We start from the raw sequence: 26,462 nt of genomic DNA on the forward strand, positions 1-26,462 counted from the left end.
GCACGGCAAGCCCCCGACACCAAGTTCTGGGCCATTGTATTAGTATTTGGTTCACTGCCACCCCTCTTCCAGGAATGTCCACCTTGAAGAAGTTCTGCTCTTCTCTCCGACGGGATTTCCGTTTGTCTCTTCAACCTTGTTCATCTTCATTGCTTTCAGTTTCCCTTCTCCTGTTTGATCAGGTATCTGCCAAGACTCGGTTTCACAGCCACATCTCTTTCCTCAGCAACTGTCTACGGTTCCGACTTATTCCACGTGGATTCCAACTAAACTTCCACCTTTTGTGTTTCGGATCCACCCAGAATTACAAATATCTGCAAAATATTCATCGTTTCTCGAACTACTGCTCTTGCTGCATCTTGAAATCCACGCTCAACGCCATGCGGCGCCACATGAACATTCTCGACCTCTCTCTTCAGCAGCACCGACGCACTCTATCTCAAAGCTGTCCGGGTCCACAGTTCCATTTCATCCTTCGACTCATCCGACGCTTCAACAAAAAACTTTTTTTCTTCCTTTTTGATGTCAAGCATCGCAAGCTTCATCAACTCTTGGACACCAATGCCCCTCCGGAACCTTCTTCCCCTTTACTTTCCTCTGACCCCATCCCTTCTTCCAATCTCACCCCCTGCCATGTTTTCACTATCCCCTCTGACCTTCCCCTCTCTGACCCCGAACGATCAGTCCTCAGCGAAGGCCTGAGCTTCATCCCCTTACGCCCCCATCTCAATGAATTTCGAGCTCGGCACGATGCTGAGCTCTTTTTCCGTTGCCTTTGTCTCCGTGCCCACTTCCTTGGCCAGGAGTCTTCCCCCCGCACAGCTGACCCTTTCTCCCGCTTTCAGAATTCCCATTCTACCTGGGCCCCTCCCTCTGGCCTCTTACCCTCTCTAGATCTAACTGCCAACGTGACATCGGCTGTCTCAATTTCTCTGCTCCCCTCTCTCACTCCAACCTACCTCCCTCTGAACTTGCAGCACTCCGTTCTCTCCGATCCAACCCTAACATTATCATTGAACCTGCTGATAAGGGTGGTGCTGTTCTTGTTTGGCGAACTGACCTCTACCGTGTGGAAGCTGAACGCCTACTCTCCAACTCCTCCTCCTACCTCCGCCTGGACCATGACCCCACTAGCAAACATCAAGCCATTGTTTCCAAGACTGTCACTGACCTCATTTCCTCTGGAGATCTTCCCTCCATGGCTGCCAACCTCATAATCCCCCAGCCCCACACAGCCCGTTCTACCTCCTTCCCAAGATCCACAAACAGGACTGCCCTGGTAGACCCATCGTTTCAGCCTGTTCTTGCCCCACGGAACTTATCTCTTCCTATCTTGACTCTATTTTTTCTCCCCTTGTCCAGTCTCTTCCCACTTACATTCGCGACTCTTCCGACGCCATTCATCATTTTAACAGTTTCCCGTTTCCTGGCCCCAACTGTCTCCTTTTCACTATGGACGTTTAATCCCTCTACACCTCCATCCCCCACCAGGACGGCCTGAGGGCGCTCCACTTCTTCCTTGAACAGAGGCCCAACCAGTCCCCATCCACCACCACCCTCCTCCTCCACCTGGCTGAACTTGTTCTCACATTGAACAACTTCTCCTCTGACTCCACTCACTTCCTCCAAATGAAAGGTGTTGCTATGGGAACCCGCATGGGCCCTAGCTATGCCTGCCTTTTCATTGGATATGTGGAACATTCTTTGTTCCAGTCCTACTCAGGTCTCCTCCCTCACCTCTTTTTCCGGTACATCGATGACTGTATCGGTGCCGTTTCCTGCTCTCGCCCTGAACTAGATAAGTTCATTCACTTTGCTTCCAATTTCCACCCTTCCCTCACCTTCACATGGTCCATCTCCAACTCTTCTCTTCCCTTCCTTGACTTCTCCGTCTCCATTGCTGGCGATCGGCTTTCTACAAACATCCACTGCAAGCCCACTGACTCCCACAGCTACCTGGACTACACTTCCACCCACCCCGCTTCCTGTAAGGACGCTATTCCATTCTCCCAATTTCTCCGTCTCCGCCGCGTCTGTTCTGACAATGCCATCTTCCATACCAGTGCTTCCAACAGGTCTTCCTTTTTCCTCAACCGAGGATTCCCCTCTACTGTGGTTGACACGGCACTTGACCGTGTCCGTTCTATTTCCCGCACTTCTGCTCTCACCCCTTCCCCTCCCTCCCAGAATCATGATAGGATTCCCCTTATCCTCACCTTTCACCCCACCAGCCTCCACTTTCAACGGATCATCCTCCGCCATTTCCGCCACCTCCAACGTGATCTCACCACCAAACGCATCTTCCCCTCACCTCCCCTTTCAGCATTCCGAAGGGACCGCTCCCTCCGCGACACCCTGGTCCACTCCTAACAGCCCTTCCCCTTCGCCCGGCACCTTCACATGCAAGCGCAGGAGATGCAACACATGCCATTTTACCTCCTCCCTTCCCAATGTCCAGGGCCCCAAACACCCCTTCCAGGTGAAACAGCGATTTACTTGTACTTCTTGCAATTTAGTATACTGTATTCGCTGCTCATGATGCGGTCTCCTCTACATTGGGGAGACCAAACACAGATTGGGCGACTGCTTTGTGGAACACCTCCGTTCAGTCCATAAGGGTGACCCTGAGTTTCCGGTCGCCTGTCACTTTAATTCACCGCTTCACTCCCACTCTGATCTCTCTGTCCTTGGCCTATTACATTGCTCCAATGCAGCTCAACATAAGCTCGAGGAACAGTACCTCATCTTTCAATTAGGCACTTTACAGCCCTCTGGACTCAACACTGAGTTCCACAATTTCAAACTATAACCCCTGCCCCCATTTTTCATGCTGTATGATTTTGCCATTCCCATTTGCAACATTTTATCTTTCCTGCCTCTTACAAAAGCACAGATTGTTCTTTCAATTCCTCCCCCCACCCCCGTCTCTGCACCTGCTTAATATCTGTTACATCTCCAGCTTTTTCCAGTTCTGATGAAGGGTCCCAGACCTGAAACATTAACTCTGTTTCTCTCTCCATGGATGCTGCCTGGCCTGCTGAGTTTTTCCAGCGTTTTCTGTTGTTATTTCAGATTTATGAGAGCCTGGCTTACTAGTCTTCTTAGCTGCGATGTTGTTTCAGCAAGGATATCTTCATGGTCATCATCAGTGTCTTCTAAAACAGAAAGTTAAATAGGAGGCAATAGGGAAAGTGAGCAGGAAAGCCCAAGGGACAAAAAAAACCAAAAGTTGAAACATATATAGTGATAAAAATAATTTAAAATAGAAAGAGGAGTACATGGGGAGCAGGACAGCTTGATGCCTGCTGAAATAAAGTAATTTACAATCATTAGGGAATCTATTATATAATTAGATATATGGGCCAGGGCAACATATTATTAATATAGATGAATGAAGATGTGCAAGCATTTCTTTTTACTGAAGCCACACAAATTAAGAGAAAGGGAAATGTATGGATGACAAGATTTTCTCTGTTCACTATATATGGGTACACACACACATATATATATTCAAATGAAAAGTAAAACAATCTTATCAGTGCAATCACACTTGTGTGTGGGCCATCAGGCTGGGTGATTTTGTGACAAGCAAGGCGTGACTCCCCCCCTTTTACCTAAAGGCATAAGATGCCATAATGGGTTTATCCATAGCAGCAAACTTTCTTTGAACATTTTCGATTAAACGTGCTCCCCATGTAACAAAGGTACTATCTAATAGATAAAGTAACCTAAATCTGGTTTACTTCATTGTCAAAGACAGCAGCATAGAGACACAATCTCCCACTTCAATTTTTAGCTGGACCGCTGCTTGAAACAATTGGATGACAAGATTTTCTCTGTTCACTATTTGTATCAAATTTGTAAACATGAGAATAGATTTTACAAATTTGTGCCTCTACAGAACTTTCTGTACCCAGAGCACACCTCAGGAATTTGGACATTGAGGTCAGTGGGTCCTGCATTATTGACTTTTCATTAAAAATATATTTTCGGCAGTTAAAATTTGATCCACGAGGTTAAATAAAAATCATGTAATTAAGTATTTATGACATTTCCTCAACCCTATAGGTACATTCCCAAAGGCTTCCTTCAAATTTGCTGATACTGAATTCTGCCCACAGCTTTAGGTGCAATAATTCAGGGCAACTGTAACACGTCAGTGACACCATAACGAAGAAACTTGAGCTACTGGAATGAATGTGCAATAAATGCATCTAAAGTCGTTCATGTAAAAGTAAAAAAATTAATTTTAAGTCAAAAGGATTTTAGAAAAAAAAAAATGCCTCCTTGCTTTCCTACCAGCAGCCCAGGCCAGGCCGGATCATTGCTGTTGCCGGAGTGCAGCGGCCGACAGGTGTGCATTCTCGCGCGAGACGGGCCCCGCCTCCGTGCTGCGGGCGCGTGGTTCCCGGGCTCAGGTGGCCGCACCTGGTGAATTATTGAGGAGCTGACATACCGCCACTGCTCGCCTCCTGGCGCCCGCGTCACCTCTTCTTGCCAGTTATTTCATTCTGCAAAATATACTTTTAGTTGTATCATTGCCTGCTGGGTTTTGTGTGTGTGTGGGGGAAATGCCTGCCTTGCACAGGGACCTACTGATCGAAGTTTTCTTGGGTAAGGTTATTTCCTTTTCGAACCTTTATTTCTGAGGTTATCACATGTAATTCGATTCGCGGAAGGTCTGTCAGCTATCTGAGAATTAAAACACTTCCGTCTTATATTTATTTATATTGGATGTATTCAGCCATATGAAAGTAAAACATACTGCTGCACATAATACTTTATAAAAACATTATCTGGGACAGAGTTTAAACCATATGCATTATTAATTGTATTAAATATGAATAGTTTGTTGACGACTGAAAACAAAACGATTTAAACCATTTCCTTTTTGCAGTATTGTTATTTATTACAAGTAATAAGAAACAATCTTTGTTCAAATTAATAAAAGCCGTTAAAAATGTGGAAACAGACGTATCAAAGTTTTATGATTTGCCCTTTGCTCAGAAACGGACTCATAAGTACTATTTTACAGTAGGGGGTCATGACAACACAAAGTGATTTTTTTTTCTTAAATCATATATGACTCAACAACCATATTTGCAACCAGTATTTTTATTTTTTAACATATTCAAAACTAAATGTGGGTTATTGTGCTTGTTATGTATTTAATAAAGTGCAGCTTGCTGAAGATTAATTAGGTACCAGTATATGGTAATATTGCGGTTATATTGCTGGACCAGTAATCTAAAGGCCTGGACTAATAATCTTGACAATGTTAGTTCAAACCCCACCATGGCAGTCTGACGATGCCACCTTCCATACCAGTGCTTCCGACATGTTTTCCTTTTTCCTCAACCGAGGATTCCCCTCTACTGTGGTTGACATGGCCCTCGACCGTGTCCGTTCTATCTCCTGCACTTCTGCTCTCACCCCTGCCCCTCCCTCCCGGAACCATGATAGATTTCCCCTTGTCCTCACCTTTCACCCCACCAGCCTGCACATTCAACGGATCATCCTCCGCCACCTCCAGCGTGATCCCACCACTAAACACATCTTCCCCTCACCTCCCCTTTCAGCATTCCGTAGGGACCGCTCCCTCCGCAACACCCTAGTCCACTCCTCTACCACCCCCAGCACCCCTTCCCCGTCGCCCGGCACCTTCCCGTGCAAGTGCAGGAGATGCAACACATGTCCTTATACCTCCCCCCTTCCCACTGTCCAGGGCCCCAAACACCCCTTCCAGGTGAAACAGCGATTTACTTGTACTTCTTGCAATTTAGTATACTGTATTCGCTGCTCACGATGTGGTCTCCTCTACATTGGGGAGACCAAATGCAGATTGGGTGACCGCTTTGCGGAACACCTCCGTTCAGTCCGTAAGGGGGACCCCGAGCTCCCAGTGGCCTGTCACTTTAATTCTCCGCCCCATTCCCACTCAGACCTCACCGTCCTCGGCCTCTTGCACTGTTCCACGGAAGCTCAGCGTAAGCTCGAGGAACAGCACCTCCTCTTTCGATTAGGCACTCTACAGCCTTCTGGACTCAAAATAGAGTTCAACAATTTCAGATCATAACCTGGGCCCCCATCACATATATATGCACATTTTTTATTTTTTTATCCACACTTTTTGTTTGGCCTTTTTTCCTTCCCTCCCACGTGGCAGCTGTCCTTCATTCTGCCAGCGCAATTCACACTTCATCTAGAGCCATCCTTTGTTCCTTAACCTGTCCTATTACCACCTCCTCTTGCCTTGAATATCTCAATGTCTCTTAATCTCTCCTGCTTTCTATCCTATCACTGACCTTCCCTTTTGTTCTTTCATCCCCTCCCCCTTTTCCCAGCCCCTAACTTGCTTCACAATCTATTCCTTTTCCTGCTTTTTTCCAGTTCTGACGAAAGGTCATCGACCTGAAATGTTAACTCTATTTCTCTCTCCACGGATGCTGCCCTGGCCTGCTGAGTTTTTCCAGCATTTTCTGTTGTTATTTCAGATTTCTAGCATCCGCAGTATTTTGCTATCGTATCATGGCAGTTTGAGAATTCAGCTAAAGTGATCTTGAAGCAGTCAGATTGTTGTAAAAACCCAATTGGTTCACTAATGTCCTTTTAGGGAAGGAAACTTGCCGTCATTACCCAGTCTGGCCTATATATGACTGCAGTCCCACTCTAACGGGGTTGACTCTTAGCTGCCCGCTGAAGTGGCCACTGCTGAAGTGGAACTAACTGCTAACAGTGGTTAAAGAAGTAGGCTCACCATTGCCTTCTCAGGGCAATTAGGGATGGGCAATCAATGCCAGCCTTGCCAGCATCCTGAAAATGAATGAAAAAAATTCTCTATCAATTTTATCAGTTCAAAAAAATGTTGATCTGAAGACTTTATTGCATTACAAAGAAAACTTACAATTAAGAATAATTTTGGAAATACTCAGGTCAGGCAGTATCTGTGGAGAGAGAAACAGTTAACATTTCAGGTCTATAACCTTTCGTCAGAACTGGAAAATGTTACAGATGTAACAGGTTTTAAGCAAGTACAGGGGCAGGGAAAGGCGGGGGGCAGGGAAGGAAAGAACAAAAGGGAAGGTCTGTGATAGGGTGGATGGCAGGAGAGATTAAATGACAAAAGAGATGATGGAGATGGTAATGGGACCAGTACAGAAGCTAAAGATGAGTCTAGAGGAGCTGTAAATGGCAACAGCAGCACCACCAACAGCTGCTGTCCGAAAAAAAAAATGGGAGCAGTGGTTATGATCTGAAATTGTTGCATTTGATGTTAGGTCCGGAAGGCTGTGAAGTGCCTAATCATCCCTTTTGTCATTTAAATCACTCCTGCCTTCCACCCGAGCTCAGACCTTCCCTGTTCTTTCCTCCCCTCCCCGCTTCCCCTGCCTCTATACGTGCATAAAACTGTTACATCTGTAACATTTTCTATCTCTGATAAAAGGTCATCGAACAGAAAAGTTAACTCTCTCTCTGCAGATGCTGCCTGACCTGCTGAGTATTTCCAGCATTTTCTGTTTATATTGCAGATTTCCAGCATCTGTAGTATTTTGCCTTTTAGCTTAATAATTTTCATAGAATCATAGAAACTTACAGCACAGAAGGAGGCCATTCGGCCCATCGTGTACATACACCCGATGTGTCTCTCTTTCTGCACCCCCTTTAAAATTGTACCTTTTAGTTTATATTGCCTCTCCTCATTCTTCCTACCAAAATTAATCACTTCACATTTTTCTGCAATAAATTTCACCTGCCATGTGTCTGCCCATTTCACCAGTCTTTCTATGTCCTCCTGAAGTCAGCTACTATCTGTTGTGTATGTCCCTTTAAGGGAATAACTGGTCTCAGACTGCAGTACCGGCAGTGACCACCCCTGTCTAAAAGGCCCTAGCAGGCTTCTGTAGTTTCAGTTTCCAGGTTGTCTCCATTCAGTAAAGACTTGTTATAATCAACTCCTGCAGTCCGTGTCTCAATTATACACGGACATAATACTGGCGACGAGTAAGAAACAAACTTACCTGCAACTCGGCAGCACCTCAGACGACGTTATTGAAGGTCGAAGCCAGAAGAAAGAAAAAATAATAATCCAAAGGAACTCGAGAAACGGGCGTCGACCGTGGGCAACCGCCCTCCAAATCATCGAATTGAAAAGTTGCAGGAGAGACTGTCGAGAGCCAGGCTTGGTCTTCCAGTCTGTGGTTTCCCAGCTAATCAGGCTGGTGGCAGGTAGTGCACTGATCCTTCCTGGGCTGCGGCGGGCTAGAGCTCGATCGGGTGGCTCTGCAACGGGGCCGGGCAGCGAGTCGGGAAGCAAAGAGAGAGAGAGAGGGTGGAGCACACAGGGCGCGGCCGGTGCTTCGAAGCCGGGCAGCATTCAGACCTAAGAAGAGGGAGGGAAGTGTCCCAGAGGGTCTGCTCCACGACGGGAACGGTTCTTCAATTAACGGAGCAAATATTGAAGCGCAATAGAAAAATAAAAAGACCGCGGAGAGCAGCGTTGGCAGCAGCGGCAGCGGCGGGAAAGCGCGGGAGGCGCCATCTTAACTCGGCGGGGAAGAAGGAAAAGCGCGGGAGGCGCCATTTTGATCCATCGGGGATGAAGGAAAAGCGCGGGAGGCGCCATCTTAGATTTTCAAGATGCCAAAGACTGGCGATATCACTGCCTTCGATAATGCAATAGAAGACTGGACCACGTATGTGGAAAGAGTCGAGGTATATTGCGAGGCAAACGAAATAGCCGATGAGAAAAAGGCATCGGTATTGCTAAATTTAATGGGCGCAAGAACGTACGGCCTATTGCGGGACCTGATTACTCCAGCCAAACCGAAGGCGAAGAGTTTTAACGAAATTGTTGCTATCCTACAGGAACACCTAAATCCTACACCGCTGCTGATAGCAGAAAGATTTAAATTCCACAGGAGAAATCAGTATAAAAATGAGAGCAATGCTGATTACCTTACGGAACTACACAAGCTATCAAAGCACTGCCAGTTCGGAGCAGGACTGGCAGATACCTTACGGGACAAATTTGTCTGTGGACTCCTGAGCGAAGGAACCCAGAAGAGGTTACTCTCAGAGAAAGAGCTGACGCTAGATAAGGCTTTCAGCATGGCAGTAGCGTACGAAGCAGCAGCAAGGGGAGCTGCGGAAATACAACAAAAGCCACAGGATATGGCACCCACGAAAACGGGGATTTGCAAAATGTTATCGCTGCGGCAGAACAAACCATGACCAGAAGGACTGCTGGTCCAAGGACAAAATATGCAGGCAATGCGGAAAGATGGGACACATTGCACGAGTTTGCAGGTCTGGGAAGAAGACCAACGACAACAAAAAGGCCACTAAGGAACCGTACAGGAAAGTACAAAAGATGACGGACAGTAGTTCCGAAGACCAGATGAGCGATAGTGAATCCGGGAACAAGAGACTAAGCTGTCTCAAACTTCACAACGTAATCGCAAGAGAGGATCACCGAACCATTTGGGTCACCCTCACGATAGCAGGGTCCCAAGTCAAAATGGAATTGGATACAGGATCAGCTCTAACCGTTATGAATCGACGAGACTACGAGCGGCTATTCTCACACATACCCTTGAGAGAGACATCCATTGTCTTGAGGATGTATACAGGGCAAAAAGTATACCCCAGAGGAAAAATAAGGGTGCCTGTCGAATACAACGGCAAGAAAATACGGAAATTGTATCTCTACATTCTGCAAGATGGTGGACCACCGTTATTGGGACATGAATGGATCAGAAAGATAAGTTTAGACTGGCACTCCATTCAGGCACTGACGGTGGCTGGTAAAAAGGATGACGACGTCACTCCTGGACGATTGTCAACAATCTTAGCTGATGCCAAAGAGGTATTTCAACAAGAACTGGGCACTCTTAAAGGCGTAACCACCTCGATAAAAATAGAGGAGAATGCAATTCCCAAGTTTTTCAAAGCAAGACCGGTACCATATGCAATTTGCCCAGCCGTCGAGGCAGAGCTGGAGAATCTGGAGAATGCAGGCGTGTTATCTAAGGTAGACTGGAGCGAGTGGGCGACACCCATTGTTCCTGTCATGAAGAAAACGTTAAACAATAAGTCTGAGGAGCCGAGGAAGGTTCGCATCTGTGGGGACTTCAAGGTGACAGTGAACCCAGTCCTTCACACAGTACAATATCCTCTTCCAAGGATAGAAGATATCTTCGCCTCACTATCTGGAGGGAAGCGTTTTACAAAAATTGACCTAGCACAAGCATATTTGCAGATGGAGGTTGAAGAATCCTCTAGGAAGTATCTCACGATAAACACTCACAAAGGTCTTTACCAGTATAATCGACTGGTATTCGGAGTAGCATCAGCTCCGGTGATATGGCAAAGAGCGATGGAACAAGTCCTGCAAGGGATTCCGGGGACTCGGTGTTACTTGGACGACATCCTAGTGACAGGTGAAGATGACAGTGAACACCTTGCCAACCTAGAGCAGGTGCTCACTAGACTACGTGAACATGGGCTACGAGCCAATCGCCCCAAGTGCGAGTTTTTTAAGAAACGGATATCGTATTGTGGCCACGTGATTGATGAAGAGGGGTTGCATAAGTCCCCTGACAAAATTGAAGCGGTAGTTAAGGCTCCAGCGTCTGAAAATGTGTCGCAACTGAGGTCATTCCTTGGATTGGTGAATTACTACCATACGTTTTTGCCAAATTTGTCCACAATTCTGCATCCACTGAACGCCCTACTACGAACGGGAGTAGCATGGAAATGGAGCGATGAATGTAAGCGGGCCTTTCAGAAGAGTAAGGACCTAATCACTTCAAGAGAAGTATTGGTTCACTACAAGCCATCACTACCGATAAGACTGGCGTGTGATGCGTCTCCCCACTATATTGGGGCGGTACTGTCACATAAATTTCTTGATGGTTCAGAGAGGCCGATAGCTTTTGCGTCACGCTCGTTAACTTCAGCCGAGCGTAACTACGCCCAGATTGACAGAGAGGCCCTCAGCCTGGTGTGGGGGGTGAAGAAGTTCAATCACTACCTGCATGGTCAAATTTACTCTACTAACTGATCATCAACCTCTCGTCTCCATTTTCAACCCTCAGAAGGGCGTACCGATAATGACGGCACAACGGCTACAGAGGTGGTCCCTTTTCCTAGGGGCACACCAATATGACATCGAGTACAAAGGAACTAAACAGCATGGGAATGCTGATGGATTGTCGCGCCTACCGTTGCCGACGGTGGAAGAAGAACTGGCAGTGGATCCGGTGGAAGAAGAACTGGCAGTGGATCCAGTGGAGTTATTCCACTCGACCATAGTCGAATGTCTCCCTGTGACGAATGCAAACATAGAAAAGGAAACACGAAATGACCCGACACACTCCTGGGTCTATGATTTAACGGTGAAGGGATGGCCAGCACATGGCGAACCACTGCTGCCAGCATTCTCGCCGAGAAGAGAACAGCTGTCAGTGTGCAGAGGAACTTTGATGTGTGGATCCAGAGTAGTAATTCCACCCAAATTGAAGGATAGAGTGCTCAATGAGCTTCATGAGGGTCATCTGGGAGGGCTTAAAATGAAGAACTTAGCCAGAGCGTTTGTGTGGTGGCCGGGAATCGATAGAGAAATCGAAGAGATGACCAAGAGCTGTACAGGATGCCGGAAGGTCCAAAACACCCCACCACAAGCCCCTCTACATCCATGGGAGTGGCCCTCATCTCCATGGCAAAGGGTGCACATTGATTTTGCTGGTCCCTTTATGGACTCGATGTTTTTAATTGCGGTGGATGCACATTCAAAGCGGCCAGAGGTAATAAAAATGTCCTCAACCACCACAGAAAAAACTATCACAGTCTTACGAACCATATTCGCTAGGAATGGGCTGCCTGAACAGATTTGCTGTGACAATGGACCACAGTTTGTGTCTGAAGAGTTCCGGAGGTTCTTAAAGAACAATGGTGTTAAGCATTACACATCCGCCCCATATCATCCAGCCACTAATGGATTGGCCGAGAGGTTTGTTCAAACATTCAAGAAGGCTATCAGGGCAATGTGTAATGAAGATATACCCCTACAACACAAGGTGGATAACTTCTTGTTTGCCTACCGGAATGCGACACATGCGGTTACCAACCAAACTCCAGCCATGATGTTCTTCAATCGAAGACTACGATGCCGCTTGGATTTGGTTAAGCCAAACGTCAGAAGAGATGTGGAGAACAGGCAGTTTCAGAATATGAATGAAAGGCCGACCAGGAGTTTTAAGATAGGTCAACCAGTTTTGGCCTGGGACTACCGCACAGAGAAATGGCAGCCATGAACGATCTGTACACGGCAAGGATCTCTAATGTATACCGTGGACGTTGGAGAGAGCATTGTAAGACGCCATGCTGACCAGATTCTAGAGTCACTGGAAAACGTCAACTCCACACCACGATCTGATACACCTGGCGATGAAACCGAAGTACCAATTGCATCTACCGCAGAATCGGTGATATTGGAAGCAGACGAACCAAACAACGACATTGATCCCGACTCAACCTTGCCAGAAGAACCTGATATCCCAAAGAGGCGTTATCCAGACAGAATCAGGAAGCCTCCTCAAAGACTGAACTTATAATTGCTTAACTTGAACCAATGTATCTAGCAACTGTAATTGTGATTGTAATTAGTTATTATTTAGTTGTTAAATGAATGTTATGTACTGTTTATCTAAAAGGGGAGGAATTGTTGTGTATGTCCCTTTAAGGGAATAACTGGTCTCAGACTGCAGTACCGGCAGTGACCACCCCTGTATAAAAGGCCCTAGCAGGCTTCTGTAGTTTCAGTTTCCAGGTTGTCTCCATTCAGTAAAGACTTGTTATAATCAACTCCTGCAGTCCGTGTCTCAATTATACACGGACATAATACTATCCTTCTCACTGTTTACTACATTTCCGAATTTTGTGTCATCTGCAAAGTTTGAATTATGCCCTGTATATCCAAGTCCAGTTCATTAACATATATCAAAAAGAGCAGTGGTCCCAACACTGACCCCTGGGGAACACCACTGTATACTTCCATCCAGTCTGAAAAACAACCGTTCACTACTACTCTCTGCTGTCTGTCCCTGAGCCAATTTCATATCCACACAGCCGCTGCTCCTTTAATCCCAAATTTCTATTGGTCTACAGCATTCTGAATGCTGGCAGCCTTCCAGTATCTTGCCAAAGTGGCCATTATTTCACATGTAAGCCAAGACAATTGAGCGCTGGTTGGTTTTTGACTGTGAAGGGGGAGAGCAACACGGCCAAGCCTGATCTTAGTCTCCTCTGATATTCTCACAAGGACATGTCAAGAGGATTCACTCAAGAATGATCAGGAACAGGAACCATGGTGAATAGCTATTCTCCTTTTGAAGCCAATTGTAGATTCCCTAGCTTTAGTGTCTCTGTGATCAGCTAATTCCGCACAAACCAGGAATTGAACCTGAGATCTTCCTGGTCCACACAAAGCAATGTATTTACTCACTTAGCCATTGGGATGCCTGTGTGATAAATTTGAATGTGCCTGGGCAGAGATTAATCTATTGACCCCTACAGATTAGAAACTGAATGAATAATTACTGTGGGAGGACGAGACCAAGAGGTTTGATCCCCAGTCTGTGTTGAGTTAGCAGATCTCAGTCAGGTGAACAGCTGGAGGGCTACAAATGGCCTCAGAACCTGAGAGCTAAGGAGCTGGGATTCCTGCTACTAATTACCATTCAGTGACTTGATCTGGAATTTGCACATGTAGCCATTGGGTGAGAAAGTATTGGGTTTAAGTTCACTGTTGAAGAGGCAAAGGTTGATAGTATTAGTGAATAACTTGTTACTTCTTCATCAGGTTCCCATCCCTGCCACAGCACTGATACAGCCGTTATCAAAGTCACGAATGACATCCCATGTCTTTGTCACTAAGATTGAGGCCATTCGTTCAGCTGCCTCTGCTGATTCCCTCCCTTTCCCGAGCTCACCAAACCACATTTCCCCTATGGTTCACCCCTGCCCTAGCCCTGAACTCGCATCTTTCTCTAGTTTCTCTTTTATTTCCCCTCATGCCCTCTCCGAGCTCAACTTATCCATGAGACCCACCTCCTGCTTCCTCGACTTTATTCCCACCAAATTGCTGGCCACCCAAATTTCCTGCCTGGCCCCCATGTTAGCTGATATTATAAATGGTCCCTTCTCCTCAGATACTGTCCCCGTCCCCCTCAAATGTGCCGTTATCACCTGCTCCTCAAAAAACCCATCCTTGACCCTCTGTCCTTGCAAACTACCACCCCATCTCTAACCTCACTTTCCTCTCAAGTCCTTGAGTGTGTTGTCACCTCCCAAATCCATGCCCAACTTTCTTGCAACTCCATGTTTGAACCCTTCCAATCAGGTTTCTGCCTCTGCCACAGCACTGAAAATCAAAATCCCAAATGACATCCTATGTGATTGTGGCTGTGGTACATTTGGGACGTTTTACTATGTTAAAGATGCTACAGTACATAATTGCAAGTTGTCCTTCTTTTGGAATGGGATGGGCAGCGTTTGTGCTACGCTGACTTCACACCCATTTTGTTTAAAATTTAGTAATTTAAAAAAAAATTTTTAAACCCTAATTTTGGATATTAGAAATTTCAGTTACTGAGGAAAAAAAAGCGGATGAAAAAAAAAATTCAGCAATTTATGGTAATCCAGTGGCCAGATTGTGCAATCTCAGCATAATAAACTCTAACTGTAAAATAGCAGTTATTGTGTGTCACGCAGTGTGACATGTTTATCATTGAAAATACCTAGCATCGTTCCACCCACAGGAGTAACAGGTACTGCAGATACTTATTGTGCGTTTTCAATAAAATGTGCACCCCAGACATCAATTTTGATAGCAAAATACTGCAGATGTTGGAAATCCGAAATAACAACAGAAAATGCTGGAAAAACTCAGCAAGTCAGGCAACATCCGTGGAGAGAAATTTGAGTTGACGTTTCGGGTTTGACCCTTCTTCAAAACTGGAGAGAAAAGGAACTAGATCGAAGGCAGGGCTGCGATCGGACAAAAGAATAAAAGAACCAAAAGAAGTAAAAGAGATTAGAAGCTAGACGAGATGGTAATAGGCTGTGATTAGGTGTAAAGTGTACTGGCAGGGCAAAAGATAGCTGCCAGGTGTGAGAGAGAAACAAAAGGAAAGGGGGGGGGGAAAGGAAAGGAGTGGAAAAATATAAGTGAAAATGAAACAGGGGCCGAGGTTATGATCTGAAATTGTTGAACTCGATATTGAGACCGGAAGGCTGCAGACTGCCTAATCGGAAGATGAGGTGCTGTTCCTCGAGTTTACGTTGAGCTTCCGTGGAACAGTACAAGAGGCCAAGGACGGTGAGGTCCGAGTGGGAATGGAGCGGTGAATTGAAATGACAGGCGACCGGAAGCTCGGGGTCACCCTTACGGACTGAACGGAGGTGTTCCGCAAAGCGGTCACCCAATTTTGATAGCTGGATATAGATAGATACTAGTGGATCTCCAGTGATGATTTTACAGTGAGTTGGAGGATATGCAGTTTTTCATCCCTGAACACACACATGCTTCCTCCATGTCTGATTTCATGGTGCCAATCACACTGATGTGAAGAATAGGACTAAGAAAAAGCCCATTTAAGAGCACTGAGGTGAATACAGGTTGTTAGTTTGAGTAAATACCATATATCTATCTAGTTTCATCACTTTAATCATATGGCCCCCCTATGGTGGATTTTGTCGTGCTACCGCACTGATGTGAATGATAAGTTACATAGGATATACAGCACAGAAACAGGCCATTCGGCCCAACCAGTCCATGCCGGCGTTTATGCTCCACACAAGCCTCCTCCCGTCTTTCCTCATCTAAATCTATCAGCATAACCCTCTATTCCCTTTTCCCTCATATGCTTGTCTAGCTGCCCCTTAAATGCATCTATACTTTTCGCTTCAACCACTCCCTATGATAGCGAGTTCCACATTCTTACCACTCTTTGGGTAAAGAAGTTTCTTCTGAATTCCCTATTGGATTTCTTGGTGACTATTTTATATTGATGGGCTCTAGTTATGCTCTTCCTCATAAATCCACTCTATCAAAATTTTTCATAATTTTAAAGACCTCTATTAGGTCACCCCTCAGCCTTATTTCAAGAGAAAAGAGACCCAGCCTGTTCATCCTTTCCTGATATGTATACCCTCGCATTGCTGGTATCCTCCTTGTAAACCTTCTCTCTGCCCTCTCCAGTGCCTCTATATCCTTTTTATAATATGGCGACCAGAACTGTACGCAGTACTCCCAAGTGTGGTCTAACCAAGGTTCGATACAAGTTTAGCATAACTTCCCTACTTTTCAATTCTATGCCTCTAGAAATAAACCCCAGTGCTTGGTTTGCTTTTCTTATGGCCTTGCTAACCTGTGTCGCAACTTTTAGTGATCTGTGTATTTGTACTCCGAGATCCCTTTGTTCCAAAGTCTAAATCGTTAATGTAAATTGTGAACAGCAGTGGTTCCAGTTAAACAAACTAAAAGCACCTTTTGGATTACTGATGTGAAAGCAGGCTCTTAGCTTGTTACGACACTTAGGGGTTGACTTTTTCAGCGTGCCGTGACGCGGGCTTTTAGGTGTGCGGGGGGCTAAAATCCCGAATTCGGGGGTCCCGACACCATCCCGCCCAAAACCCGCCTCCATGTAAGTTTCAAAGGAGGCGGGTATCCACTGAGACCCGCCAACCCGAGGCGGGAAGGGATTAGTGCCAATTAACTGCCTGTTAGCAGTTTTTAGCCTAATCCCTATTTTGAAGGTTGTCGTGTGGGATTCCCGACGGCTCCAAACCACGCCAGGTTAGAGGAGTCGGGCCGTCGGGTTGAAGGACTTGGAGGGGTCGAGATGTCGGTGTTCAGGTGAGTGATGGGTGCATGAGTGCAAAGGTAAGTGTGTTTGGTGTGTCTAAAGTGTGTAAAGAAGTTTAAATTACCTGTACTTACCTTTACAGCCTTCCTTCCTCTAGGCTTCGGGAGTCCATCATTCAGCCGGCACAGAAAGCAGAATGGCTGCGATCTGTCAAAAGTGACAGCCTGCAGCTTTCAGTGCCGGTGAGATTTCTAACTGAGTCTGCGTAGAAGGGCTCGGGTTAGAAGTAAGACTTCAAGCAGCTGTGAAACGCTGATATTTCATCTGTCAACACGTCTTGACAGATGAAATTTCAGTTTGTGACGTCACCTGTTGCTGGGTGGCCCTTAATTGGCCTGCTGAGCCCGCTGGGCGGGCTCAAAAAGGTCAATCAAGTGAAAATCGCGTGGATTGGCCGCATCTCGATGGAGGCGGGACTACAACCCGAAAGTTGTAGTCCCGCCTCCTTCCCGACTTCTGAATGAAAATCCAGCCCTTAGACTTAATACTGTACATTTGTATAGCATAATCAGTCTGTGTTTGTAAAGTGCAGAGACAGGATGCTTGGAGGAGAACTCTCATGGGAAAGGAAGAATGCTAATAAGTAGGGAATGAGGTGCCAGGAGACCGACCAGTGGGGAGAGTCGGTGGTCAGGAGGACAGGAAGTCTGGGGTTGGAAGAGGTTGTGGGATTGGAAGGTCAGTAATTGCAGGGTACGATGTGGGGGGGGCATGAGGCATGAAGTGGTAGGCTTGAAGCCCGAATTAAGTTTTATAAGGTGGTGGGGGGGGGGGTTGGTGGGGGAGTGGGGAAGGGGGATAGTAAGATATAGTCCCAGTGCCAATCTGATGGCTGGGAACAAGTTGGGTGAGTAGGCCTGACTGCTAAACTTGAGGCCACCACTATTAATAAGGAAAGGAAATAGAGTGGGCAGGAAGCGAGACGACTGTGACTCAAAATCCAAAATCGAAATCAGAATCAAACAGCCACAAGTGGGTCAGGTGCGACCCATTTTTATTAAAACTGTTTAAACCAGGATAGTTGGGGACTGGCTGCTACCTCCTATGTTACACTGGGCATTTAGTTTATAGTATATTTTCATTGATGACCTATTTAAATATTGAATGAACCATGGGAAAGAGGAACATTGTTGTTGCTATTGATTACCACATAGCAGCACACAAGCATGCACAGATATCAGCAAATTGTGCCCTTTCATGAAAAATCTGCATGAGATTTCTGTTATCTCTAATGAGAAATAGTTCCATGTTTAATTTTTAAATTACTTCCTCCAGTTGTACACCTCAGGAAAAGGCACTGTTATTTTTTATGACTCAGGGCAAACTTGTACTTTCAGTTAAAACTTAAGTCTGATAATCAGTTATTTTTTAAACTTTTTCACAAGTAGTGTCCTTCAGAGAGCATTAACTAGTATCTCAGTTTGCAGTTATGTTTAAGTGCATACAGCAGAAATAATTTTTGATTTAGTAAAATATAGTAATTAACATCAGTAGGTTTAATTGAATAACCTCAAGGAAGGGAGTTAAAACTGAGAATTATGAGGAATGTTTCATAGAATCAAACTTGTTTTCCTTGGAAAAAGATTAGGGGCAGATTTTAGGAACTCTCACTCCTGGTGCACAGTTCCAATGGGCAATAAATCATGCAAAGTGCTAGCAGATTCCTAATATTTACTTCTAGCAGATAAGGCTCCATGCCAGCAACTGAATTCATGAAATTGGCCCTTAAAAGTAAATATGAGTTAATGTTAAAGCTTGAGTTAGTTAGTAGCACTCTAACCTCTGAGTTAGAAGGCTGTGGATTCAAGCACCAGTCCAGTGACTTGCTGACGTTTTACTGCAGTACTGAGTGAGTCCTGTACTGAGTGAGTCCTGTACTGAGCGAGTCCTGTACTGAGCGAGTCCTGTACTGAGTGAGTCCTGTACTGAGTGAGTCCTGTACTGCAGGATGTGCTGTACTGAGCGAGTCCTGTACTGAGTGAGTCCTGTACTGAGCGAGTCCTGTACTGAGCGAGTCCTGTACTGAGCGAGTCCTGTACTGAGTGAGTCCTGTACTGCAGGATGTGCTGTACTGAGCGAGTCCTGTACTGAGTGAGTCCTGTACTGAGCGAGTCCTGTACTGAGCGAGTCCTGTACTGAGCGAGTCCTGTACTGAGCGAGTCCTGTACTGAGCGAGTCCTGTACTGAGCGAGTCCTGTACTGAGTGAGTCCTGTACTGAGTGAGTCCTGTACTGAGTGAGTCCTGTACTGAGTGAGTCCTGTACTGAGCGAGTCCTGTACTGAGCGAGTCCTGTACTGAGCGAGTCCTGTACTGAGCGAGTCCTGTACTGAGCGAGTCCTGTACTGAGCGAGTCCTGTACTGAGCGAGTCCTGTACTGAGCGAGTCCTGTACTGAGCGAGTCCTGTACTGAGCGAGTCCTGTACTGAGCGAGTCCTGTACTGAGCGAGTCCTGTACTGAGCGAGTCCTGTACTGAGCGAGTCCTGTACTGAGCGAGTCCTGTACTGAGCGAGTCCTGTACTGAGCGAGTCCTGTACTGAGCGAGTCCTGTACTGAGCGAGTCCTGTACTGAGCGAGTCCTGTACTGAGCGAGTCCTGTACTGAGCGAGTCCTGTACTGAGCGAGTCCTGTACTGAGCGAGTCCTGTACTGAGCGAGTCCTGTACTGAGCGAGTCCTGTACTGAGCGAGTCCTGTACTGAGCGAGTCCTGTACTGAGCGAGTCCTGTACTGAGCGAGTCCTGTACTGAGCGAGTCCTGTACTGAGCGAGTCCTGTACTGAGCGAGTCCTGTACTGAGCGAGTCCTGTACTGAGCGAGTCCTGTACTGAGCGAGTCCTGTACTGAGCGAGTCCTGTACTGAGCGAGTCCTGTACTGAGCGAGTCCTGTACTGCAGGATGTGCTGTACTGAGCGAGTCCTGTACTGAGCGAGTCCTGTACTGAGCGAGTCCTGTACTGAGCGAGTCCTGTACTGAGCGAGTCCTGTACTGAGTGAGTCCTGTACTGAGCGAGTCCTGTACTGAGTGAGTCCTGTACTGAGTGAGTCCTGTACTGAGCGAGTCCTGTACTGAGCGAGTCCTGTACTGAGCGAGTCCTGTACTGCAGGATGTGCTGTACTGAGTGAGTCCTGTACTGAGCGAGTCCTGTACTGAGTGAGTCCTGTACTGAGTGAGTCCTGTACTGAGTGAGTCCTGTACTGAGTGAGTCCTGTACTGAGTGAGTCCTGTACTGAGTGAGTCCTGTACTGAGTGAGTCCTGTACTGAGTGAGTCCTGTACTGAGTGAGTCCTGTACTGAGTGAGTCCTGTACTGCAGGATGTGCTGTACTGAGTGAGTCCTGTACTGAGCGAGTCCTGTACTGAGCGAGTCCTGTACTGAGCGAGTCCTGTACTGAGCGAGTCCTGTACTGAGCGAGTCCTGTACTGAGCGAGTCCTGTACTGAGCGAGTCCTGTACTGAGCGAGTCCTGTACTGAGCGAGTCCTGTACTGAGCGAGTCCTGTACTGAGCGAGTCCTGTACTGAGCGAGTCCTGTACTGAGCGAGTCCTGTACTGAGCGAGTCCTGTACTGAGCGAGTCCTGTACTGAGCGAGTCCTGTACTGAGCGAGTCCTGTACTGAGCGAGTCCTGTACTGAGCGAGTCCTGTACTGAGCGAGTCCTGTACTGAGCGAGTCCTGTACTGAGCGAGTCCTGTACTGAGCGAGTCCTGTACTGAGCGAGTCCTGTACTGAGCGAGTCCTGTACTGAGCGAGTCCTGTACTGAGCGAGTCCTGTACTGAGCGAGTCCTGTACTGAGCGAGTCCTGTACTGAGCGAGTCCTGTACTGAGCGAGTCCTGTACTGAGCGAGTCCTGTACTGAGCGAGTCCTGTACTGAGCGAGTCCTGTACTGAGCGAGTCCTGTACTGAGCGAGTCCTGTACTGAGCGAGTCCTGTACTGAGCGAGTCCTGTACTGAGCGAGTCCTGTACTGAGCGAGTCCTGTACTGAGCGAGTCCTGTACTGAGCGAGTCCTGTACTGAGCGAGTCCTGTACTGAGCGAGTCCTGTACTGAGCGAGTCCTGTACTGAGTGAGTCCTGTACTGCAGGATGTGCTGTACTGAGTGAGTCCTGTACTGAGCGAGTCCTGTACTGAGTGAGTCCTGTACTGAGTGAGTCCTGTACTGAGTGAGTCCTGTACTGAGCGAGTCCTGTACTGAGCGAGTCCTGTACTGAGTGAGTCCTGTACTGAGTGAGTCCTGTACTGAGTGAGTCCTGTACTGAGTGAGTCCTGTACTGAGTGAGTCCTGTACTGAGTGAGTCCTGTACTGAGCGAGTCCTGTACTGAGCGAGTCCTGTACTGAGCGAGTCCTGTACTGAGCGAGTCCTGTACTGAGCGAGTCCTGTACTGAGCGAGTCCTGTACTGAGCGAGTCCTGTACTGAGCGAGTCCTGTACTGAGCGAGTCCTGTACTGAGCGAGTCCTGTACTGAGCGAGTCCTGTACTGAGCGAGTCCTGTACTGAGCGAGTCCTGTACTGAGCGAGTCCTGTACTGAGCGAGTCCTGTACTGAGCGAGTCCTGTACTGAGCGAGTCCTGTACTGAGCGAGTCCTGTACTGAGCGAGTCCTGTACTGAGCGAGTCCTGTACTGAGCGAGTCCTGTACTGAGCGAGTCCTGTACTGAGCGAGTCCTGTACTGAGCGAGTCCTGTACTGAGCGAGTCCTGTACTGAGCGAGTCCTGTACTGAGCGAGTCCTGTACTGAGCGAGTCCTGTACTGAGCGAGTCCTGTACTGAGCGAGTCCTGTACTGAGCGAGTCCTGTACTGAGCGAGTCCTGTACTGAGCGAGTCCTGTACTGAGTGAGTCCTGTACTGCAGGATGTGCTGTACTGAGTGAGTCCTGTACTGCAGGATGTGCTGTACTGAGTGAGTCCTGTACTGAGCGAGTCCTGTACTGAGTGAGTCCTGTACTGAGTGAGTCCTGTACTGAGCGAGTCCTGTACTGAGTGAGTCCTGTACTGAGTGAGTCCTGTACTGAGTGAGTCCTGTACTGAGTGAGTCCTGTACTGAGTGAGTCCTGTACTGAGTGAGTCCTGTACTGAGTGAGTCCTGTACTGAGTGAGTCCTGTACTGAGTGAGTCCTGTACTGAGTGAGTCCTGTACTGAGTGAGTCCTGTACTGAGTGAGTCCTGTACTGAGTGAGTCCTGTACTGAGTGAGTCCTGTACTGAGTGAGTCCTGTACTGAGCGAGTCCTGTACTGAGCGAGTCCTGTACTGAGCGAGTCCTGTACTGAGCGAGTCCTGTACTGAGCGAGTCCTGTACTGAGCGAGTCCTGTACTGCAGGATGTGCTGTACTGAGTGAGTCCTGTACTGAGCGAGTCCTGTACTGCAGGATGTGCTGTACTGAGCGAGTCCTGTACTGCAGGATGTGCTGTACTGAGCGAGTCCTGTACTGAGCGAGTCCTGTACTGAGCGAGTCCTGTACTGAGTGAGTCCTGTACTGAGTGAGTCCTGTACTGAGTGAGTCCTGTACTGAGTGAGTCCTGTACTGAGTGAGTCCTGTACTGAGCGAGTCCTGTACTGAGCGAGTCCTGTACTGAGCGAGTCCTGTACTGAGCGAGTCCTGTACTGAGCGAGTCCTGTACTGAGCGAGTCCTGTACTGAGCGAGTCCTGTACTGAGCGAGTCCTGTACTGCAGGATGTGCTGTACTGAGTGAGTCCTGTACTGAGCGAGTCCTGTACTGAGCGAGTCCTGTACTGAGCGAGTCCTGTACTGCAGGATGTGCTGTACTGAGTGAGTCCTGTACTGAGTGAGTCCTGTACTGAGCGAGTCCTGTACTGAGCGAGTCCTGTACTGCAGGATGTGCTGTACTGAGCGAGTCCTGTACTGAGTGAGTCCTGTACTGCAGGATGTGCTGTACTGAGCGAGTCCTGTACTGCAGGATGTGCTGTACTGAGCGAGTCCTGTACTGAGCGAGTCCTGTACTGCAGGATGTGCTGTACTGAGCGAGTCCTGTACTGCAGGATGTGCTGTACTGAGCGAGTCCTGTACTGAGTGAGTCCTGTATTGCAGGATGTGCTGTACTGAGCGAGTCCTGTACTGAGCGAGCCCTGTATTGCAGGATGTGCTGTACTGAGTGAGTCCTGTACTGCAGGATGTGCTGTACTGAGCGAGCCCTGTACTGCAGGATGTGCTGTACTGAGCGAGTCCTGTACTGAGCGAGTCCTGTATTGCAGGAGAGTGAGTCCTGTACTGCAGGATGTGCTGTACTGAGTGAGTCCTGTATTGCAGGATGTGCTGAACTGAGCGAGTCCTGTACTGAGCGAGTCCTGTATTGCAGGAGAGTGAGTCCTGTACTGCAGGATGTGCTGTACTGAGTGAGTCCTGTATTGCAGGATGTGCTGTACTGAGCGAGTCCTGTTTTGCAGGATGTGCTGTACTGAGTGAGTCCTGTACTGCAGGATGTGCTGTACTGAGTGAGTCCTGTATTGCAGGATGTGCTGTACTGAGCGAGTCCTGTTTTGCAGGATGTGCTGTACTGAGTGAGTCCTGTTTTGCAGGATGTGCTGTACTGAGCGAGTCCTGTACTGAGCGAGTCCTGTACTGCAGGATGTGCTGTACTGAGTGAGTCCTGTACTGAGTGAGTCCTGTACTGCAGGATGTGCTGTACTGAGCGAGTCCTGTACTGAGCGAGTCCTGTACTGCAGGATGTGCTGTACTGAGCGAGTCCTGTACTGCAGGATGTGCTGTACTGAGCGAGTCCTGTACTGAGCGAGTCCTGTACTGCAGGATGTGCTGTACTGAGCGAGTCCTGTACTGAGCGAGTCCTGTACTGCAGGATGTGCTGTACTGAGTGAGTCCTGTACTGCAGGATGTGCTGTACTGAGCGAGTCCTGTACTGAGCGAGTCCTGTACTGCAGGATGTGCTGTACTAAGCGAGTCCTGTACTGCAGGATGTGCTGTACTGAGCGAGTCCTGTACTGAGTGAGTCCTGTATTGCAGGATGTGCTGTACTGAGCGAGTCCTGTACTGAGCGAGCCCTGTATTGCAGGATGTGCTGTACTGAGTGAGTCCTGTACTGCAGGATGTGCTGTACTGAGCGAGCCCTGTACTGCAGGATGTGCTGTACTGAGCGAGTCCTGTACTGAGCGAGTCCTGTATTGCAGGAGAGTGAGTCCTGTACTGCAGGATGTGCTGTACTGAGTGAGTCCTGTATTGCAGGATGTGCTGTACTGAGCGAGTCCTGTTTTGCAGGATGTGCTGTACTGAGTGAGTCCTGTACTGCAGGATGTGCTGTACTGAGTGAGTCCTGTACTGCAGGATGTGCTGTACTGAGCGAGTCCTGTTTTGCAGGATGTGCTGTACTGAGTGAGTCCTGTACTGCAGGATGTGCTGTACTGAGTGAGTCCTGTATTGCAGGATGTGCTGTACTGAGCGAGTCCTGTTTTGCAGGATGTGCTGTACTGAGTGAGTCCTGTACTGCAGGATGTGCTGCCCTTTAGATGCATTGATTAGCCAAAGCCATGTCTGTCTATTCCAGAGGTTCAGTTGGGCGTTAAAGATTCCATATTACTGTTTGAAGATGATCAGAGAATTCCGTTACTGTCTTGGCCAACGTTCCTACTGGAACCATTACCGTAAAAAAAAAAAAAATTACCTAATTATTCATCTCATTGCTGTGGTCTTGCTGTATAAAAAATGGCTACCATGTTTACCCGCAAGTAATTTATTGTTTTTGAGGTGCTTCGGAACATTTCTAAGAGATGTGATAGCACTGTATAAATGCAAGTCTTTCTTGATGTAGATTTAAGGAGATTATTTAAATTAAATAATGATCATAGAACTATAGGAAAATGAATTAAAAAATTGACAAGTCTCACTGGAATTAAAATTTAATAGAATTTTTTTATTGCCCAGGGAGACACACCTATCAGAAGCAGTTAATGATCTACGGCAATAGAATTTATGTGGCAGTAAACTTGTGCCTTTCAATCTCAAGATGTTGTAGAGAAGCAATTTAAAAAATGTAAATAGAATGTTGGAACACATAACCAGAACAGTAGAGTACAAGTCTGCAGAGGTAATGCTGAGGCCCTATGATGCACTGGTCTGAACTCACTTAGTACTGTGGAATTGTGATTAACACACTTCAAAAGGGACATGCATACATTGGGGAGGGTGCAGGGAATTGCAAGAAGAATGATCTTGCGTGTAAAGGGAATAGGCTATGAGGAGAGATTAGAGAAAGAAGAAAGTGAAGAGAGCATATTATTGGGGTATATAAAGTATTAAGTGTTATAGATAGCTTCATGATGAGTCACACCAGTCGGACAAGAGAAAATCCATAGGCCATATTGATTATGCCTGGAGTGCTGTGGAATTAGGCCTGGAGTCAGACCTGCTGGTGGTATCGGGCGGGGTCTGTTTGCATCAGAACCCCTGTTCACATCAAACTTGGATGCCCCTGACATCAAAGGGGGAGGGATTTTGCAGGCCAGGAAGTTCCTCATCCTCTGCCTGGTTTACATTGAGCAGCTGTTATGCAGGGCTCAACCCAAGTGTACTGACCCTCAGCCCTGCTTCAGTGGGGCCTGCCAGAGGGTTCAGGCTTGGAATTCAGCCTGGGCTCCACCAATAAATTGTGCCCTCTCTGTCTTTTTGATATCAACTTTTTTTGGCTGGTGGTGCACTTCGAGCAGCTGTCCGGGCCCCATTTCCCACCCCACCTATCTTCTGGCAGGTGCTCAAGATGTGCCCATAGTAACATGGGTGCCCAGTGGCCATATGTTAATGGGGGAACTTCCCTCTGACCTTGGATAGTTTTGTGGGGTCAGGCGTGGAGTTTCCTGGCATGTGCTGTTTCCAGCACTTACACTATGGAGCAGTCCTGCAGATGTTTGGAATAATCGACCAAAGTAGTGGAATCAAAAATGTTAATCAAAATGTGGTTGCTTGCTAGGCTGTGAGAATTGGAGTGATGCGCTTTGATGGACTGAAAGGCCTTCTCTCATCCCTGACATTTTGGCCTAGAAATTGGGCGCCAAGCTCGCCTAGGCACCGGAATTACCGCTCCGGACGGAGCCGCTTGCGCCAGCGCGATATTCAGTTTCAGCGCCACAAACGGAAGCGGGGCGCTGCTCGAGGCGCCCCGCGTCCCTCTTGGGGCGCTGAAACTGAGTATCGCAGCGCAACATGCCGCAGTGCCACACACTGCGGCACGATGCTCTGCGGTACTGCAGGCCTTCCTCCCCTTAAAGGGGAGGGGCCTGCACCAGCGCGATCAGAGATCGCGAGTGCCGGCAAAAGAGCCCGGCACCGAGGAGAGGTGCCGGGCTCTTGGGACACAGCCGGCACTGCCCGGGGGGGGGGGGGGGCGGGGGCTCAGGAGGCCGGGGACGGCGGCGCAAGGAGGTGCTGGCAGGCAGCCAGCAAAAAAAATGGCCGCCCTGCACCTCCCCTTTAATTAGCACCACTACCGCCGCAGGTCGGCCCCCCTGAACCGGTCGCAGATTGCGACCGGCGTTACAGCGGGGGGCGCGACCCAATATCACGATTGGGGCG

The 26,462-nt window shown here is 47.7% G+C and overlaps 1 protein-coding gene across 1 annotated transcript in view; it reads left to right on the forward strand.

Annotated features, from left to right (window-relative positions):
- The first annotated feature begins 4,340 nt into the window (after positions 1-4,340).
- The window catches only part of LOC147123263 (PGAP2-interacting protein-like), a 229,218-nt gene continuing 207,096 nt past the window's right edge, over positions 4,341-26,462 (forward strand). Inside the window, exon 1 of the mRNA XM_085965696.1 lies at positions 4,341-4,614. Coding sequence (XP_085821822.1) covers positions 4,572-4,614 — 43 coding nt within the window. The 5' untranslated portion in view covers positions 4,341-4,571. The remainder of the gene's footprint in view (positions 4,615-26,462) is intronic.

Source organism: Somniosus microcephalus, chromosome 2 (assembly GCF_052327205.1).
Source record: "Somniosus microcephalus isolate GS21.2 chromosome 2, FLI_Smic_1.0, whole genome shotgun sequence".
Lineage (NCBI taxonomy): Eukaryota > Metazoa > Chordata > Chondrichthyes > Squaliformes > Somniosidae > Somniosus > Somniosus microcephalus.